General features: G+C 37.5%; 1 protein-coding gene across 4 annotated transcripts in view; it reads right to left on the bottom strand.

Moving 5' to 3' along the window:
• The window catches only part of LOC126481251 (serine/threonine-protein kinase N), a 335672-nt gene that overhangs the window by 29929 nt on the left and 284795 nt on the right, over positions 1-20948 (bottom strand). For 3 of the 4 annotated variants that reach the window (XM_050104868.1, XM_050104869.1, XM_050104866.1), the window contains exons 12-16: positions 14379-14498; positions 8582-8740; positions 5510-5689; positions 1888-2039; positions 1555-1774 (exon numbers count right to left, since the gene is read on the bottom strand). In XM_050104868.1, the coding sequence (XP_049960825.1) occupies positions 1555-1774; positions 1888-2039; positions 5510-5689; positions 8582-8740; positions 14379-14498 (831 nt within the window). The remainder of the gene's footprint in view (positions 1-1554; positions 1775-1887; positions 2040-5509; positions 5690-8581; positions 8741-14378; positions 14499-20948) is intronic. The other variant, XM_050104870.1, reaches the window with a different exon arrangement.

Here is a 20948-nt window from a genome sequence, read left to right as displayed (position 1 = left end):
TAGCGGAGGTTGAGGCCTGGTGGGTAATGGGAAGAGAGAATATATTAAAGGGCAAGTTCCTATCTCCGGAGTTCTGATAGGTTGGTGTCAGTGGGAAGTGTCCAGATAACCCGGATGGTGTAACACTGTGCCAAGATGTGCTGTCCGTGCACCAGGGCATGTTTGGCCGCAGGGTGATCCTCATTACCAACAAACACTGTCTGCCTGTGTCCGTTCATGCGAATGGACAGTTTGTTGCTGGTGATTCCCACATAGAAGGCTTCACAATGTAGGCATGTCAGTTGGTAAATCACTTGGGTGCTTTCACACATGGCTCTTCCTCTAATCATGTACACCTTCCGGGTTACAGGACTGGAATAGGCGGTGGTGGGACGGTGCATGGGACAGGTTTTACACCGGGGGCGGTTACAAGGGTAGGATCCAGAGGGTAGGGAAGACGGTTTGGGGATTTCATAGGGATGAACCAAGAGGTAACAAAGGTTTGGTGGACGGCGGAAAGACATTCTTGGTGGAGTCGGGAGGATTTCAGGTAGGATGGATCTCATTTCAGGGCAGGATTTGAGGAAGTTGTATCCCTGCTGGAGAGCCACATTCAGAGTATGATCCAGTCCCAGAAAGTATCCTGTCACAAGTGGGGCACTTTTGGGGTTCTTCTGTGGGAGGTTCTGGGTTTGAGGGGATGAGGAAGTGGCTATTGTTATTTGCTTCTGTACCAGGTCAGGAGGGTAGTTGCAGGATGCGAAAGCTGTCTTCAGGTTAATGGTGTAATGGTTCAGGGATTCAAGATTGGAGCAGATTCGTTTGCCACAGGTATACACTTTCATGTATCCCTACAGCTTAGGTCTTCGTGGCAAACGAATCTGCTGCAGCACAGTAACAAGCACTTTTGTCAGTTGACTGCTCTACAGAAGTATTTCTGGTGAACTATAATTGTAAATAAACTATGAAGCACAACATCTCTCACATAATGTCTGTCACAGGAGTTCAATGAACGTCTCCATGACACTTCCACACTTCACAAATAAACCTGCAATCAAGCACACTGCTCTTCTTTGGACTGTGTCTGTTTTCTCTATCAATCCTTTCTTGTATGGGTCCTACACTAAGGAGCAAAATTTAAGTATTGGTCAAAAGAGGGTTTTGTAAGGTACCTGCTTCATAAGTGGCCAAGATTCTTTTGGAGATTCACACAGTCTGCTATCTGCCTTTCTTGCAATTAAGTTTTCTGGTTTAAATAGCTCAGCACAGCTTTTCCCAGATATGCAAAGGTTGTGACTGCTTTCAGTGACTCTTCAGAAATGTGTAAATAAACCATAATGGCTCCTATGAACTACTTATGCACAATGCATTACATTTGTTTACATTACGGGTCAATGGGGGCAAATCCCTGCAATGTGTTAAAAATTAATAACTTACACTTTATTCTCATCTTAAAATGGCCAGAAGTGTCATTTAAACAAAAGTGTATACAACTTATATAATTTCTCCTGTTGGAAACATGCTTATAACTGTGTCATTGTAACTTCAACAATAATACTGTGCTGTCAAACATACCTCACCAACAAGCATTTCAAAAATTAATACTCCAAGTCCCCACCAGTCCACAGCACGAGTGTAAGATGTCTCCGTTAATACTTCAGGTGCAAGAAATTCGGGGGTACCACAAAATGTTCCAGTCCGATCTCCATATGCCATACCTTCCTTACATAATCCAAAATCAGCAATTTTTACATAACCTTCTGTATCCAGCAATAAATTATCCAGTTTCAGGTCTCTGAAACATAAGCAAAGTTAGACACTGATATAGTCTTGAAATGCAAACTGCAGCATAATTCAGTAATAATGTTTCCCAGAATTATACTCTTTATTAATTGCTGCCAAACATACCTATATATTATTTTGCTTTCATGAAGATACTGCAGGCCAAGAACAACGCAAGCTGCATAAAACACTGCTCGAGGCTCAGTGAAAACATCCGCATGTATATGCATCATTAAGTCTCCACCAGCGGCATACTCCATTACAAAGCACACATGAGCCTTTAACAAGAACAGATATTTAGTTCAGTAACATACTTACTCGGAAACACTGTAAGTGATATGAATATGAAACAATCACGAGAATATAAATTGATGTAGATGATTCCACAGCAATCAATGTCATGCCAAGACGTGAGAGGCAGACGCGAGGAAGTGAAACACACAGCATAAGATACTGGAAGATTCACTGACATTTTTAACTAACATGAGTTGTGCTGTTGCAATGCTTCCACACTTATTACAACCCATACATTTACAATATTGAAATTCACTATAGTTACAACAGCTGTAACAAAATTTTACTATGAATAAAAGAAACACATAGACACTGTAAACTACTACAAATGTGACAGAAGACCTTGAGGCACTTAATAATGTCATACCCATATTTAAAACTCCCTATAATGCAGTAAAAATTTGAGCAGATTAACACACAGTGTCTACAGAAGAAAGAGTATTAAGTATGTAAATATTGGTAAATTAAGATCAGCAGGGAAAGAACATACTCCTTTATAGGAGCAAGCCAATATGAAAAAAACCCAAAAGGGTAAGAAGAGTGGAGTTTGATGGTAACATCAGTAAACCATTTCAGCTTTGTCACTGATGGTTATGCAGGTGAAAAGTGGAAATAGGGTGTGAGGGGTGTGGTGGGAAGGGACTTGTTCAGGTTTTCTTTCACTCACTCCATGACTTTCTCTAAGCTTAAAGAAGGCTTTCGTACATCACTGAAACTGATGTCACATGTGTCTCTGGTACGGCAAGAAATTCATCAAAATGACATTCAGAAGCTGTTTGTTTCCCTGACAAAAAAATACAAGAGGTATTTTGTGATGCCTCCTACTGCTGCCTATTCGCACTTCCACAAACAGCAAAAGTGTAATGTCCTTTCTCTAAGCCCAGCCAGTATTCTTCACCTTGTTGAATATGTGGAAGTGAGCGACACAACACTATCTGTCCTTGCAGTCAATATTACACAGAAAACCTACAGGTTGACAACTCAGCTACAGGGATGACCAACAAATATTACCTTGTTACATATCTACAAGGGCTATTCAAAAAGTATCCAATTTTATTTTTTATTATAGAAACCAAGAATAGCTTCAGGGCACATGCATTCTATATGTCTGTAGGCATATGCCTGATTTTTTCATGACTACGTAAACAACCCATCACTGGCTAGCCGTTGGTGAGTGAACACTTGTAAGTGGTAGTTGTCAGACTTTGACTTGTTGGCAAAATGGCAGAAAAAGTGAAATAATGTTATTGCATTAAATTTTATTTTAATCTTGGCAGTTCTCAAGTTGAAACAATTCACAAGATTCGACAAGTGTTTGGGGATGGAGCAACTGGTACCACACAGATAAAAAAGAGGTACAACTGTTTCAAAGATGGCCACTCATCAGTGAAGAGGGAAACATGTTCAGGTAGGACCACAATATCTGAAAATGAGGTGGTTGTTGTTGTTGTTGTTGAACAAATAAGGGATCTGGTGATACAGGATAGACAAATCACAGTCTGAGAACTCACACACAAGGTTAAATTTAGTATCTGACCTATTCATTCCATTTTAACGGAATGTATGGACTTCAGGAGAATCTCAGCAAAATAGTAGCAAAGCAGCTAATAACTGAGCAAAAGCAACTTTGTTCAGAGATTGCAAAGGCCATGTTGGATACTGTCAAAAGTAATCCCAACTTCCTTTACAGTGATCACTGATGATGAGTGCCTGTTTTATGAGTACAGCTCACAAAGAATCATCACAATAGAAGCATCCATCATCCTTGAGACCCCAAAAAGGGAGGCATGTCCGCAGCAAAGTGAAAGTCACGCTGATGATCTTTTTTGCCTCAAATGGCATAGTCCATCACGAGTGCGCCCCAGAAAGTACTAATGTCAAAAGGAGTACTACCAAGGGGTTCTGGATCACCTTTGTGAAGCCACGAGATATAAATGGCCAGACTTATGGGCAGCAGGCAGTTGGCACCTTCACCAAAAGTATCATTCTCAATTAATTCAGAGTTTTTTTGGCCAAACACAATACGGCTGTGGTTTGTTGGCCTCCCTATTCCCCCTTATCTAGCACTGAGTGAATTCTGGCTTTTCCCTAAACTAAAAAGATTCTGAAATGGACCAGATTTCAGAATAGGGAAGACATTATGCAGACTTAGAAGAAGCAGCTCCACACCATAACAAAAGAGGCTTTCTGCCGATTCTTCCAGCAACGGCAATAATGTTAAGATAAGTATGTAGAAGCTGAAAGGAACTACTTTGAAAGTGACTAGTGTCAAATAATTCTCTATGAATAAATATTTATTCTATATATATTTTTGGACAGCCCTTGAATGTATTTTATCTACAGCAAATAACACCGTTTTATTTACAGAAAAGCTTTTGTGACTTCTTGGTATAAGTTTATAATACAGTCATCATCATTTTTGCGTAACATTTGAATTAATAATTTCTCTTCTACACGTTTGCAACATAATCTGGAAAACTGACATACTGCATCTCATTTGAGTCAGCGCAGTACCGAACTTTTAGTCTGGCTGTGATTTTCTGCCACCATTTCTGTGCTGTCAAATGTACATACTCACATACTGCAAACATACTAATTAGCAATAATCTTAGTGCTACACATCAAATACAATTATACTGTGCCTGTAAACAACTGGTGGCAATTATATTAATGCTGCAAAATTATCTGTACTTGCACAAACAGGCAATTTTGTGACACTGTACCATAAAACAAGAGTTATGCCACACTCTCTGAAAGAAACACACCTGTTATCCCAAATCCACACATGAAGACAACTAAATGACTTCAGTTTTGAGCTAATTGTTTGAGGAAACTATTGGGGTGTTACAGTTACAGTGAATGCTACCATGGTAATTGCATTCTGAATGAGTGAATGGAAGAAATTACAACACTGGGAAAGAAACAGAATTATGACAGCATAATATAAACAAAATTAAAACAAAGGCATTCAGATTAGCATAATTTTGGTCACTTATCTACTGACTGCAGTAAAGGTTTATTGTTGGAGTATCCTAATTAATTTATTACATTTGCTTTGATGGGTACTATGAGAGAGCAATTCAAATATAGTTCTTTGTTTCTATATCCAGTACCCATTTAAGTAACACTATAATCCTCCATTCTAACAACAGAATATGATAAATGAATTAATTAAATGATCAAAAAGAATGGGACTCAAAACAAGATAGAATGATTTTAAAAAATTCTGAATAAAAATGTTGTTAAATTTGCTGAACAAGTTGAAGAATGTACGTTTTTTCATATTTTTGAGAAAAGGAAAAAAAGAACTCTATGTACACCCCATCCTCCAAACATGAAATAATATCAATAATTACCAATATTTATGCAAAACTTTCAGTTGTCTCTCAAGCCCCATCTTCCCTGTGAAATATTTTTTAGTTCAATGACTGATTATTTGAATTTCAATACTTACTTCTGTTTGAAAGCAAGCAAAAAGGTTCACCAAAAAGGGATGTCGTATTGTGTTTGCTACTTCAAAGATTCTTTTTTCTGAAAGAAGAGATTCTACTTCATCTCTGGCAATGATGTCGCCTTTTTTCAAAGCTTTGATTGCAAAATATTCTCCTGTGTTACGATACTGTGCCAGGATAACCTGAAAAAAAAATTGAAAACAAACTGTAGAGAGTGAGAAATTATGAACAATAAAGGACAGTTCTATTTCAATGAACTGTGAAAGCAATGTACCATACATAATAGCATTTAAGAACCACCCTCCTACAAGGTACATGACATACTTACATCTACATCAATTCTCTACAAACCACTGTGAAGAGCATACTAGTTATTTGGGCTTCTTCCTCTGTCTAATTTTATGTTTGTGAGCAATATGAAGGGGAGCAATAGGTAGGGGTTGTAGTATATTCCTAGATTTATTATGTTGTGACCTTCTTTGCAGACATTCAATATTCCCTGTTAGTCCTATCAGGTACGGGTACAACACACTTTAGCAATATTCTACAATAGGTCACGTAATCAATCTACTTTGCTGAGTGATTGCATTACCCTAAATATTCTGCCAATAAATTGGTCTACCACCTGCCGTACTTATGACTGACCATATATTTCATACATCTACAAACTTTTACACCCTGATATTTGTATGAGCTGACCAATTGCAATTATCCCTCATTGACTTTTTACTAAATATTTCCCATTTTGTAGAGAGCAAAATTTTATATTTCTGAACATTTAAAACAAGTTGTCGATCTTTACATTTCTTTAAAATACTATCAACATCCTACTGAATATTTTTTACCTTTTCCAGACAGCAGTTCATTATAGATAAATGCATCATCGACAATAAGTCTGAGGTTATTATTAATATTGTCTGTAAGTTCATTTATGTACATCATGAAAAGTGTGTCCCAACATACTTCTCTAGAGCACACCTCAACTTACTTCTACATCTGTTGACGACTTTCCAGCATCCTCCCAACCAAGAAATTCTGAATCCAGTCACAAATTTCACTTTATACTTCATACGCTCATACTTTCAATAGTAAGTGGAGCTGTAGTACAATGACAAATGCCTTTTGGAAGTAAAGAAATACTGCATCTGCTCAACGGCCCTGATCCATAGTTTTCAGGAAGTCATGAGAGGAAAACATGAGTTGGGTTTTGTAGGACTGATGTTTTCAGAATTCAAGCTGGTTGGCATGGAGGAGGTCATTCTGTTTGAAATACTCCACCACATTTGAGTTCATAATACATTCTAAGATTCTACAACAAATAGACATCAAGGATATCAGATGGTAGTTGTGTAGATTGCTCCTGCCACCCTTCTTGCAGACTTGTGTGACTTACGCTTTCTTAAAACATGGGCCACAGCTTTTTATCATGGTTAAAAAAGGAACTAACTCTGCTGTAAATCTGGCAGGAATTCCACCTGGCTCTGGAGCTTTGTTCAATTTTAACGACTTCCGTTGTTTGTCAACTCTACTGACACTAATATCAACTTCATTCATTTTGCAATGGTGTAAGAATTTAATTGGTAGAATATTCCTGGATTTTCCCCTCGTAAAAGAAACATTTGAAAACAGAATTCAGCATATCTTCTTTTGCTTTGTTGCCCTCAGTTTCAGTTCCTGACTCATCCACAACTATTTGGACACTGACTATGGTGTTACTAATAGTTTTCATGCATGACTAGAATTTCTTTGGGTTTTCTCAAAATAACTATCAAATGCAAGGTCAGTTATGGTTTTAAACTTGTGCCACATCTTTTCTACATACTCCTGCCCAAAGGTTAATGTTTCAAGTTCATAATTCAGATATGGCCTTACTGCCTCTTTATCTAATTTGTTGACCACGCAAATCTTTCTACTTGGTTTAGTTGCCATTTTTACTTTGGTAAAATGTTGCTATAACTGTCTCATGGTCACCAAGACCAGTTTGAATGTAGACATAAAAAAAGGTTCAAATGGCTCTGAGCACTATGGGACTTAACATCTTAGGTCATCAGTCCCCTAGAACGTAGAACTACTTAAACCTAACTAACCTAAGGGCATCACACACATCCATGCCCGAGGCAGGATTCGAACCTGCGACTGTAGCAGCCCCGCGGTTTCGGACTGCAGCACCTAGAACCGCACGGCCACTGCGACCGGTTGTAGACATCATCACAGAGGTTCGGTCTATTTGCTGTCTTTAGACCCAACACATTTCCGTTATGGGTGGGCTAGCGAACAATCTGTTCTACAGCTACATGATTATTCTGCAATTCACAAGTAAGTGCCCAGCAGAGGTTCTAGGTAGTTTTAAAGGAATGAATTTAGTAATATTTTAATTCTTGTCACACTTACAAAACTGTAATAATGAAACTATTCAGTTTAGCTTCATTTCTGGAAGAAAGCCATAGTCCTTCATTAAAAATAAACAAAACATAAACAAAATTTTCAGGAAAAAGACCTAACTGATTTCAATCTTTGAAAAACCACAGGATATACAACACATATTCCACTTATTAGTTGTCACCTCACAATCCATAACATGCTCTTTGTTTTCATGTGCCTATTTTTAATTATTTTGTGTTTTGAGAAATGTAAACACTATTTTGCTAGCAAAGAACTGTGAAGACTACAACCAAACAATAAAGGCAGTAGTTGGGCATATTATCACAAACCACCACAAATCTAAGACAGTGGTCAGAATTTCTACCAACAGGAATTTAATTTAAATAAGTTACCAAAACTTTAAATTGAAGATGGCTTCTCTGTATGAAAGTGGATTTAGTCAAAATTTTACAAATCCGCAATACTAATTTTAAAAACAGTTTGCATTTACAGATAATTTTGACAAGCTCTGATTTTCATTAAACTCAAATGTTCATGTCTTCAGTGTTTACATGTTATTTATTGACTAATCGTTAATGTACTGACATATTCTATAACAAATACAGCTAAAAATCGCCTAAAAGTTGTAACAATACCAATGAAAATACCATATACACCCTGCATTAAATTGTGAACTGAAATAAAAACGGTACCTTCCCGAAGTGGCCGCGTCCAAGTACACTAAGGAGGCGGAAATTTTCTATAGACATTCCAGTGAACTGTGAATGACGACGGGATTCATAGGCGCTGTCTCTGTACTCTAATGTTCGTGCCATTGGTCTTCTCACAACATCTGGTTGCTCGTAGGGTACCTGTGAATGGTATCAGTTACACAATTCACATAGTTGCAAACTATATATTGGAAGAACTAAACTTCTGGTGTCTATAACAATTCAGCTGAAATTATGTGAATTTTTTTTATCTTAATATGATTCACTATTAGTAGTTACAGCACACTGGACAGAAATATGAGCAAGTGGAGTGGATGTAAGCAGGGACAGATGGGACTGACAAATTGCAGATCTGAAGGTACAAGAATCTTGCGGAATTTTGAAAAAAGAAACAAAAAAATGAAATTTCAATGACACATTTGGAGCTGAAAGAGCCTGATGTTGCTGTTTTTAATACAATGCTGCCATTAATACATCTGCAAATGTCACTGAATGTTTAGAGGACATTAAGTGAGATTTAATGTGTTACTTATGGCTACATGTACTACATCATTCAGATGTTCACAATCGTTTCTCATTTATTTAAATCTGTATCTATGAAAGACAGTAACTTTGTTCTTCCATTTTCAAAGTCACTGTGTGCCAATACAGAAGCCTTTTAACATAAAACTGGAACTTCCAGATTCTTATTTTTTTAATTACTATTTATGAAAGAGCGCATAAAGTTACACTTAAAGAATCTTTGAAATGAATTTACAACTGATTAAAGATAGAAAAAATTCTACAGCAACTGACAGCTGGCTGGCACATAAAAACAAATGCCAGTTAATCTAACAAGCAAAATAAGGAAAGATGTTGGAAAACTGAGGAGTTAATGGCCAATTAGTAACAAGGTCATTAGAGGTACAGCATGTGTCCAGACTGCACAAGGGAATGGAAGGAAATCAAACATGTCCTTTCCGATATCAGTCATATGTCTTAAGCAGTTTAAGGAATCCATGACAAACTAACTGACAATCACATGGTGATCTGAACATCACTCTTCTTAAATGCAAGTCCAGTGCCTGTATCTCTACAGCACCTAATTTGTTCAAGGAGTGGGCATTTGACAACAAATTCGACCAAGAATGAACATAGGACAAAATGGGAATTCAGCTAACAATAAAAGAAACAAACAATCTTTGGCAGGTTGGGGTTGGGGGTGAGGATAATGGGGGGAGGGGGGGGGCAAAGGAAAACAAGGATGAGAGAGAGGGCAGTTTTGTCATTGTTCTCTCTTCATTCAGATCTTGATAACTTTGCTGCTTAATAATTAAAATTTCAGTTGCCTCTGGTCTTTTCTCCCTTCCACTAGCAAAAAATAATCCCTAGTTCGTAAGTAAATGTTCCTACTAGATTTTGTTGCTGTATATTCCACCTTCATTGCTTTAAAATATATGTACAGACATTTAAAACATCTTTGGATGAATTTATTTTTAAAGACAATGGTATCAAATGAAAATTCAACCGAAAAAACTGATAAATTATGTGATAGAATTGTTCGTCAATTCTTGCCTTCAGAAGGAAAAAATGTGCAGTGCTGCCAATAGACACAGATAAAAGTGATACACTCTCTAGCTTTCAAAATTAACAGTTCCTTCCTTGGGGATGAGAAAGGGATCAGTTGTGGAAGTATAAAAGATAGAGCAGGTCAATCAGTCTCAGGATAAGAGGGACCTACATGTAGTAAGGACAACAGTAGCCAAATATTTACAGTATTTACCCGAGTATGAGACGACCCTGAATATAAAACAACTCTCCTTCTTTCTTTCTTTCTTCTTTTTTTTTTAAATTATCTAACAAAACTATGAACTTTTATTGACATAAAGTATCTGCCTGAAAAGTTAACATTACACTTGTTTTAAACTTATGCCATTTATTCACCGTCTACATTTTGATAATATAAGGAGAAAGAAAATAAACAAAAAGCATTGTTTACATTAATGTTTATCTTCACTGCCTTTTTTTTATTCAGCCCATCATCTGTAGTATCACTATTTTTAATCTTCATCATCATCCAATCAGGACAGCTGTGAATATTATATCTTTGGTTTCATAAGTATTTATCTATTTATTCTGAATATATTTCGATTTCTGATGTTGTGGTTACAAGGAGACCTGAAAATACAATTGTTTTCTTTCCTCAACACATAGAAAATTTCACTTCTATATTGACCTGATTATCTTACCAATGTCTCTTGCTTTCAAACTTCTGCCCGCTATCTCACTGGCTGTGTAGAACCAGCAGCTGACATACCCTATATTGTTCCCATCTTACCTCACAGTGATTGTCGACAACTTTGCTGCATGAAGTATGCCACTGGCCTCAAACTAGACTTCTAGCATCTCCTGCAGAAATGTATTCTATTGTTTAGTATTTGTCCAATTTTAACGCCAGTTAGATTCCGAGTACGTATGGATTCTGGGAAACTCCAGTTTAAACATGGTAGAAGCCAAAGTATGCAGTATACATTCCCATGATTGGTAGCATGACAAAATTTGCTGCTTGTTCACCACTCCCCTCCCCACAATCATCAGAGATCTCAGCCAAGCTGAGCAAGAGGGAGGCACGGACAGTAATATCTTCCAGGTGCTGGTCACATGTAAAAACAGCAACTAAAACATAAATAAAAGATCGCAATCATGATTCAGTCCAATTCTTGAACTTTTGCTCGTCCCACAATCTAGTGACATCTGTTGGTACTACCTCCACAACAGGTCTTTCCACTGTAATTTATTCTTGCAATAACAATTGCAAAGTAATTTATTTTATTTTTATACATTTAATTTTGGATTAATTTTGTTTCTCTTTTCATCTTAATTGTCACCACCTTGTTCTAAAAGCTGGTGATGTTTCTCTGCAGTACTTTAATACCTGTGCTAATCTGCTGAACAGCAACCCAATTTTTCATTTGCAACCCACTTAGTAAATCATTACTGTTTCTCATAAACAAATAAAATACTGAGTTGGGTTTGGAGTCAAGCCATGGTGTTTGAGGGGCAATACTTTCACCTTCGAATTTTACCTGTACTTAAAAAGCAGCATAAATGTATGTATATGGTATCCATAGATATGAGAGAACTTTTATTACAAATCTGTTCAAATACAACAAAAGTTTTTAAGTTAATGGAATTTAATGCTACAGTATTTCCTCTAATGGTTCACAAAATTGTCAATTTTTAACCAGAGCATTATACTGTCGTAGTGCCTAGTTCACAGTTTCTCGTGTATCCCTTGCACTAGCACCTCATGTCAAATATCACACAATTCAGTAAGGTCAACACCATATCGAGCGCTGCAACATATAGGGAAATCTCAAGCCTATTTAAATGAAAGCATTGTTTGCTCAATCCTACTCTTCCAAATTCTTCAAAATAAATTTATTCAAAACCTCAACAGCCCAAGTTACATCTCTAAATATAAGATGACCCCTACATTAATCCATTAAACAATGTAAAAACACTGACCTCGGCAGCAATCGTTTAATCTGCGAATATGATATGACCTAATAGTTTTCAAACGACTTATTTGGGAAAAAAGACCGTCTTATAATCAGGTACATACAGTAGGGCAGTGGCCACTTTTATTTGGGTCTATCAGCAGTACTACGTCTACATACAGGCCAGAAACTATATATCTTTTTCAAGATATTTAGTCTTCTTCTGATCATACTGCAGCTCACTATTACTGTGAAATAACTTATAAATGATACCTGTATAAAATACTTATAAATGATACCTGTATACAACATAAATTCTGTCCATATTTCTCCTTTCGAGCCCTTCTTAACGGTTCAAAAATTTCATTGTATGGTTTGCCTCCTTTGCTATTCTTTTCATCAGTATGTTAAAGCAATTAGTAGACCACTGAGCAATTTCTAGTTATTAAATATATAACAGTAGTATGGAACACAGAATCATTTTGATGTATGGAAGAGAGGAGAGGAGAGGAGAGGAGAGGAGAGGAGAGGAGAGGAGAGGAAAGAAATCCAACAATAAAATCTAAATCTTTACTCATTGTTTCATATTATTACTATAGATGTTTCTATAAAAACAACTATTTGTTTTTTTCTTTTCCATTATTACATTAATACTTCTATATCAATTGGAACAAAAAGAATGATGCATAGAGCAGCAACAAGTAAAATTTTTAAAGTGTACTTCTTGTAACAAAAACTAACTTTCTAAGTATACAAAATGATATGATACAGCTGGCATCTTGTCACAGTCATATACTAAAAATAATTATTTATTTTCTAACCATTTTCATGGGCATCCTTTAAATATGCATGCTGTTTTAGTTACGGTTGTATACACTAAGCACTAAAACAGATACTAAAAATCAAAACACATGTTAGTGGTTTATCACAATGCAGAGATTTTAGAAGGCAATCCAACAAAAGCACACTAGCTATAAAAATCTCTAACTGAAACTGACAGTCAACTGAATGTGCGTGAAGGTATTTATTGTCATGAATTATTCTATATAGTTGGGGCTACAGCATTCTTGAAAATAAGAAAATTTAATTATGGAGAATACATCCACTAGCTCAAATAGCAGGTTTTTTTGGTGAAGTAAATTATTTTATGATAGAAAACAATTCGTTCACATTCATTACAAAACACAGCATTACTAAAACACACTTTGTTAATTCTGTGGAACAGGTAAAAAACAACAAAAATTGAAACCATAAAAACTGGAAAATAAGAATCATGAAAAAATACAACACTGATCAATATATAGGCCTAGTTGTGTGTTTGTGAATGCTGCTGTATTTGTTCTCATACACTTGTCAGCTTAGGCACATCAAAAAGCATGAAGTTTAATGTTTTCATTGGTGGGTATTTCTTACCACCACCATGAAAACAATTATGTTCTGATGTTATTATTGTTATATCCCCAACTGAAACTTGATGAAGACATAATGTATCAAAAATGTCACAAGTGTTAAACTTTTTCTTTGTACAGTGGTACATGTTCGTTCCCTTTATATAATCCAAGAATTCCAAGTTTACAGTAAACAGAATACCTGAACACAGGTAACGACTTTTGTCACTACATTTTGTTTTTGAAGATGTTCCCAGATATATTTAATAATATACTCAAAGTAATGATATATGTATATACATAGAGTATTAAGTTCATACCCAAAGTGTTTCTAATACAGGCACACTATATATTAACACTTTTTTCAAAATTTCGATGACAGCAGAATGTCAAGGCGTTTCTAACCTCAGGTAACCTGAACAAATAAGCAAACACACATGATACGTACATACACAGATATTACCATGCATACGGAGACAGTATGATAACAACATTAAATAGTTTAGCATTATATCAATAACTGAAAGGGACAAATCAATTAAATTTTTTTTTTTTTTTAATGTGGTTACTTTTGTTAAGAAATGTGAAAGCCAGTAGCAGATATCTTACCTTTTTACAAAGAATAAATAGCACATTATAAAATTTTGTTAGGAACTGTTTAAAAATTACACACAAAGATTGGGTTATATTTACATGCACAAGCCAAAGCTGCCATGTTCTTAGCCAAAGAGGTTTTGTACAAATGTTATATCTGTAAATATTTACACACCAAATCACCTAGGTAGAACAGAAGAGCAATTGCTGCAGCTCTTGAATGAGCTACAGGTGACAGCCCCATGCAGGAATGACACATTTGTTAATAAGGGGAAAATAACATGAACCATCAATGAGGGAAGAGGTAGGACCGTGTACCTCATCGTCTGGAAACTGGATGACTGGTTGGGGCGAGGGAGAGCGCTGAGGCTCTGCCACACTTGCAGAGCTTAAGTCCCGTTCCTCCGCGTGCAGGAAGTCAAACTCTCGCAATGCACTCTGTAACATGATGGGGCTCTACTTTTGGGGTGCTAAGAGGTGCAAAAAATTTCCAAGGGATTTGTGCCGCAGTGCTTTAAATTCTGAAAGCTAAATTTTCAAGCGCTACATTAAGTGTGCTGAGTATTATTGGATTATCAGAACTTTTCATCTAGCATATATGTAGAAGCAATATAAAACTTGAGCAGCAGTATTATTAATTTCCTGCAGAACATTCAAAAACTTTATACAGAAATCAAAACTTAAAAGAGCGCACCCCAAAACAATGTGTTTAATTTAAGTAGCTTTATGACTACAATATGATTAAAACATACAACAATACTTCAAATATTTAACATTATGGAAGGTAAAGTAAGTAGGCATGCATGGAATAGACAAAACTTTAAAAAGTCACAAAGGAAGCTACTGTTTAACACACTATGAAAAATGAAGTGTTCAATGTAGTCTACATAAAAATATGTCAACAGTTTAATCCCATATCATCACTTCACAAAGTGATTAGAATGATTTCCATGAAAAACTGCTCAAAAGAAGTTTTTGCACCACACTGATGACTTACACAGTTTGTAATGCTCAATTCTCAATTACTTTTTTTCCTGTTCTCCACTTCCCATGATATGAACATTTATTTCCTCTTTAAGTAGCCAACTTTACCTTGGTCTGCCATTCATTGGAAGCATTTTTAAAACGATTTTCTCTAGGCATTCAACCCATCTCTTACAATATTCTTACCAGGTTACTGCACAGAGTTCTGTCTAATCTAAACAAGTATGATTCAGTCTTTCTTACTCCATACTTTTAACATCTCTACACTTCCTGTTTAAAACCTAAGAGTTACTTTGATTCAGCAATGTAGCAATAGGAATCATTTTACTAACATTTAATATATATTTTCAGGTTCCTTTTATTCTGATTTACTCATTCTTGTCTTTAAGTACTAACTTGAGTTTTATTCCATTACATCTTACAGTCATCGAGCAAAACTATTGGCACTTTGTAAATACATTGTAGCTGTCGGTCGGGCACACAGTTTCAATCTGCCAGGAAGTTTCATATCAGCGCACACTCCACTGCGGAGTGAAAATCTCATTCTGGAAACATCCCCCAGGCTGTGGCTAAGCCATGTCTCCGCAGTATCCTTTCTTTCAGGAGTGCTAGTTCTGCAAGGTTCGCAGGAGAGCTTCTGTAAAGTTTGGAAGGTAGGAGACGAGGTACTGGCAGAAGTAAAGCTGTGAGGACTGGGCGTGAGTCGTGCTTCGGTAGCTCAGATGGTAGAGCACTTGCCCGCGAAAGGCAAAGGTCCCAAGTTTGAGTCTCGGTCGGGCACACAGTTTTAATCTGCCAGGAAGTTTCATATCAGCGCACACTCCGCTGCAGAGTGAAAATCTCATTCTATATGAAATTATTTATTTTCTTTTGTTTGCTGTTCTTTTATCCCCCGAAAATCAGTTAAGAGTGATAATCACAAACAAATAACTTCACCAACAGAAAATCAATCATTTCTTACGTTACTTATATGGTATAATTTACGCAGTCTCATCAATGTATAAATTATGTCGGGCTGGTCCAACACTGACACACTGGGCAAGGGTGTTCCTCCCCACATCTTATCACAGTCACAGGTGCGCACAGGTAGTGCAGCCTACCCATCAGAAAGTCCTCTAACACACATTCTGCACATGTGCAAGTTGCTTGGCCACAGCTGCTCCCATATGATCATCCAGTGGAGTACAGTCATGTACACTACAGCCTGGCAGCGAGACAACCCACGAGTCAGCTGTTACCTACTACTGTTGACCTGTGCCTGTACCTGCCCAGCTGCCCCTCTGCAGGCACACAAGCTGGAACAGCCTGTATTAAGTAATGGGTTCTATCTCTTAACATATATCAAGTCCATTAGTTTCACCATCAACATTAATCACAAACATACTATTTTCATAAAAACTTTTCAATGATAAAATGAGATGAAGTGAGTATCCTCTATGTTTCATTAGATTCCATAGTTTTTTTTTTTTTTTTTTTTCTTTAAGCACTTTAAAATCATCCTCGAAATCAATAATAGCTAAATGTGTTTCTTGATCAAATCCACTTTGGTTTCTACAATTTGCAAAAGCCACTTTATAGTCAGCGCCAACTTGTGTCTTATATCTTATACACTAAGGTGACAAAAAGTCATGGGACAGTGAAATGCACATATACAAATGGCGGTAATATTGTGTACACACTTTATACAATGGTGGTAAATTGGCGGAGCTGTCATTCGTACTCAAGTGATTCATGTGAAAAAGCTCCCGATGCGATTATGGCTGCACAACAGGAATTAACAGACTTTGAATGTAGAATGGTGGTTGGAGCTAGACACATGGGGCATTTCATTTTGGAAATTGTTACGTAATTCAGTATTCCAAGATACACAATGTCAAGAATTTGCCGAGAATACAAAGTTTCAGGCATTGCCTGTCACCATAGACAATGGCCTACACTTAACAACCGAGAGCAGTGGTGTATGCATAGAGCTGTCAATGCTATCAGAAAAGCAACAATGCTTGAAATAACCGTAGAACTAAATGTAAGATGTACGACGAACACACTGTTATGACAGCGTGGCGAAATTTGGCGTTAATGGGTTAATCGGTTGGCATGAATCCATGGACCAGTCATCAACAATGCACTATGCAAGCTGGTGGTGGCCCCATAATGCTGTGGGCTGTGTTTACATGGGGTGGAGTGGGTCCTCTGGTCCAATTGAACCAATCATTGCCTGAAAATTGTTATGTTAGGCCACTTGGAGACAGAGTTTCAGGGAGAGCATAAGGGAACAATTGACAGGAATGGGGGAAAGAAATACAGTAGAAGAAGAATGGGTAGCTTTGAGGGATGAAGTAGTGAAGGCAGCAGAGGATCAAGTAGGTAAAAAGACGAGGGCTAGTAGAAATCCTTGGGTAACAGAAGAAATATTGAATTTAATTGATGAAAGGAGAAAATATAAAAATGCAGTAAATGAAGCAGGCAAAAAGGAATACAAATGTCTCAAAAATGAGATCGACAGGAAGTGCAAAATGGCTAAGCAGGGATGGCTAGAGGACAAATGTAAGGATGTAGAGGCTTATCTCACTAGGGGTAAGATAGATACTGCCTACAGGAAAATTAAAGAGACCTTTGGAGAGAAGAGAACCACTTGTATGAATATCAAGAGCTCAGATGGAAACCCAGTTCTAAGCAAAGAAGGGAAAGCAGAAAGGTGGAAGGAGTATATAGAGGGTCTATAAAAGGGCAATGTACTTGAGGACAATATTATGGAAATGGAAGAGGATGTAGATGAAGATGAAATGAGAGATATGATACTGCGTGAAGAGTTTGACAGAGTTCTGAAAGACATGAGTCGAAACAAGGCCCCGGGAGTAGACAACATTCTATTGGAGCTACTGACGGCCTTGGGAGAGCCAGTCCTGACAAAACTCTACCATCTGGTGAGCAAGATGTATGAAACAGGCGAAATACCCTCAGACTTCAAGAAGAATATAATAATTCCAATCCCAAAGAAAGCAGGTGTTGACAGATGTGAAAATTACTGAACAATCAGTTTAATAAGTCACAGCTGCAAAATACTAACAGGAATTCTTTACAGACGAATGGAAAAACTAGTAGAAGCCGACCTCGGGGAAGATCAGTTTGGATTCCGTAGAAACACTGGAACACGTGAGGCAATACTGACCTTACGACTTATCTTAGAAGAAAGATTAAGGAAAGGCAAACCTATGTTTCTAGCATTTGTAGACTTAGAGAAAGCTTTTGACAATGTTGAGTGGAATACTCTCTTTCAAATTCTAAAGGTGGCAGGGGTAAAATACAGGGAGCGAAAGGCTATTTACAATTTGTACAGAAACCAGATGGCAGTTATAAGAGTCGAGGGCCATGAAAGGGAAGCAGTGGTTGGGAAGGGAGTGAGACAGGGTTGTAGCCTCTCCCCGATGTTATTCAATCTGTATATTGAGCAAGCAGTAAAGGAAACAAAAGAAAAATTCGGAGTAGGTATTAAAATCCATGGAGAAGAAATAAAAACTTTGAGGTTCGCCGATGACATTGTAATTCTGTCAGAGACAGCAAAGGACTTGGAAGAGCAGTTGAATGGAATGGACAGTGTCTTGAAAGGAGGATATAAGATGAACATCAACAAAAGCAAAACGAGGATAATGGAATGTAGTCGAATTAAGTCGGGTGATGCTGAGGGAATTAGATTAGGAAATGAGACACTTAAAGTAGTAAAGGAGTTTTGCTATTTGGGGAGCAAAATAACTGATGATGGTCGAAGTATAGAGGATATAAAATGTAGACTGGCAAAGGCAAGGAAAGTGTTTCTGAAGAAGAGAAATTTGTTGACATCGAGTATAGATTTAAGTGTCAGGAAGTCATTTCTGAAAGTATTTGTATGGAGTGTAGCCATGTATGGAAGTGAAACATGGACGATAAATAGTTTGGACAAGAAGAGAATAGAAGCTTTCAAAATGTGGTGCTACAGAAGAATGCTGAAGATTAGATGGGTAGATCACATAACTAATGAGGAAGTATTGAATAGGATTGGGGAGAATAGAAGTTTGTGGCACAACTTGACCAGAAGAAGGGATCGGTTGGTAGGACATGTTCTGAGGCATCAAGGGATCACCAATTTAGTATTGGAGGGCAGCGTGGAGGGTAAAAATCGTAGAGGGAGACCAAGAGATGAATACACTAAGCAGATTCAGAAGGATGTAGGTTGCAGTAGGTACTGGGAGATGAAAAAGCTTGCACAGGATAGAGTAGCATGGAGAGCTGCATCAAACCAGTCTCAGGACTGAAGACCACAACAACAACAACAACTTGGAGACCATTTGCAGCCATTGATGGGCTTCACGTTCCCAAACAATGATGGGATTATTTTGGATGACAATGTGCTATGTCGCTGGGCCACAATTGTTTGTAACTGGTTTAAAGAACATTCTGGACAATTTGAGTGAATGATATGACCACCAGACCACCTGACATGAATCTCACTGAACATTTATGGGACATAATCAAGAGGTCAGTTCATGCACAAAATCCGGCACTGGTAACACTTTTGAAATTGTGGCGGCTACAGAGGCAGCATGGCTCAATATTTCTGTAGGGGACTTCCAAATGACTTGTTGAGTCCATGCCATATCGAGTTGCTGCACTATGCACTACACTGGGCAAAAGGAGTATCCAATGGCCTTTGTCACCATAGCGTATGTATTAAGTTGGTGCACAAGTTTTTAGCCTTTTTGTTTTGCACGTTGGTATTTCAGATGTTATGGGTTTACTTACCAACTGTCATTTTCATTTGTATTTCACTGTTGCTATTTGAGTGTCATGTGATCAAGTGAGTGGAGTTGTGGACGCTAGAAAATGGAGCAGCAAGTGGAGGAATCCACATATTCTTCTGCCTGAGTGACACATAGTAGGTAGACAGAAACACTTGCGCCGTGTATGGGGACCATGGCACTGGACAGAGCATGAGAAGAAAACAGTTTTCTCATTTTAAGGAGACTCATTTTGACATTAGTGACTCTTCTTATTCATGATCCACACCAGTGTACTCAAGAACTGTGATCATTCCACAATCACACTTCATTTGCATGCAATCGGGAAGATTCAAAAATCAAGTGTATGGGTATCGCATGCTCTAGGCCCAAACCAAAAAAATCAGGGGGTGGCCATATGTCCCATCCTGTATCATTACTGGTAACAAGAAAAAGTGTCTTTATGCTAACATAAGAAAAAGAAATGAATGGTGGAGCGCAAAAAAAGCAGCAACTCCTCGCACAAAAACCTGCATGCATCCACAAAAGATAATGTTATGCATCTGGTGGAACAGCGATGGTGGTGTGTACTATAAATTGCTTCCCAAAGGTAAAATCATCATTGCAGACACTTATAGTCAGCAACGGAGATATCTTGCAGACACAATCCAGGAACAAAGACCAGGAAGACTGCATGAAGTGACGCTGCTCCATGAAAACGACTGCCTGCATCCTGCCTACACTGACAAAAAACTCTACAGGAGTTGGGTTGGAAAATCATTCCATACCCACCTTATTCATCCTATCTTGAGCCCTCAGATTATCATCTTTTCTGCTCCTGTACTGAACAACTTTCGAGAATCTTACTTTTCAGATGAAAAAGCACTCCAAACAAGGCTCGAGTTCTTTACGCTAAAACCACGCGATTCCCATACACGTGGAACCGAAAAGTTACCCCAGCTCTGGTAGACTGTTGTAAATAGTGAAGGAGAATACATTATTGATGACTAAAGTCTCTGTTATGTGTATCTGTTGTGTTTATGGAAAAACACAACGAATTTCTGCACCAACCCAATAGAAATGTCTAGCTGTTCTACAATTGCTGGTGATTGTTTCAAACAGTAAAGCAGTAGCAGCTTAGAAAAAAGAAATG

This window comes from Schistocerca serialis, chromosome 5 (assembly GCF_023864345.2).
Source record: "Schistocerca serialis cubense isolate TAMUIC-IGC-003099 chromosome 5, iqSchSeri2.2, whole genome shotgun sequence".
NCBI lineage: Eukaryota > Metazoa > Arthropoda > Insecta > Orthoptera > Acrididae > Schistocerca > Schistocerca serialis.
This window is presented reverse-complemented; position numbering and strand designations above follow the sequence as displayed.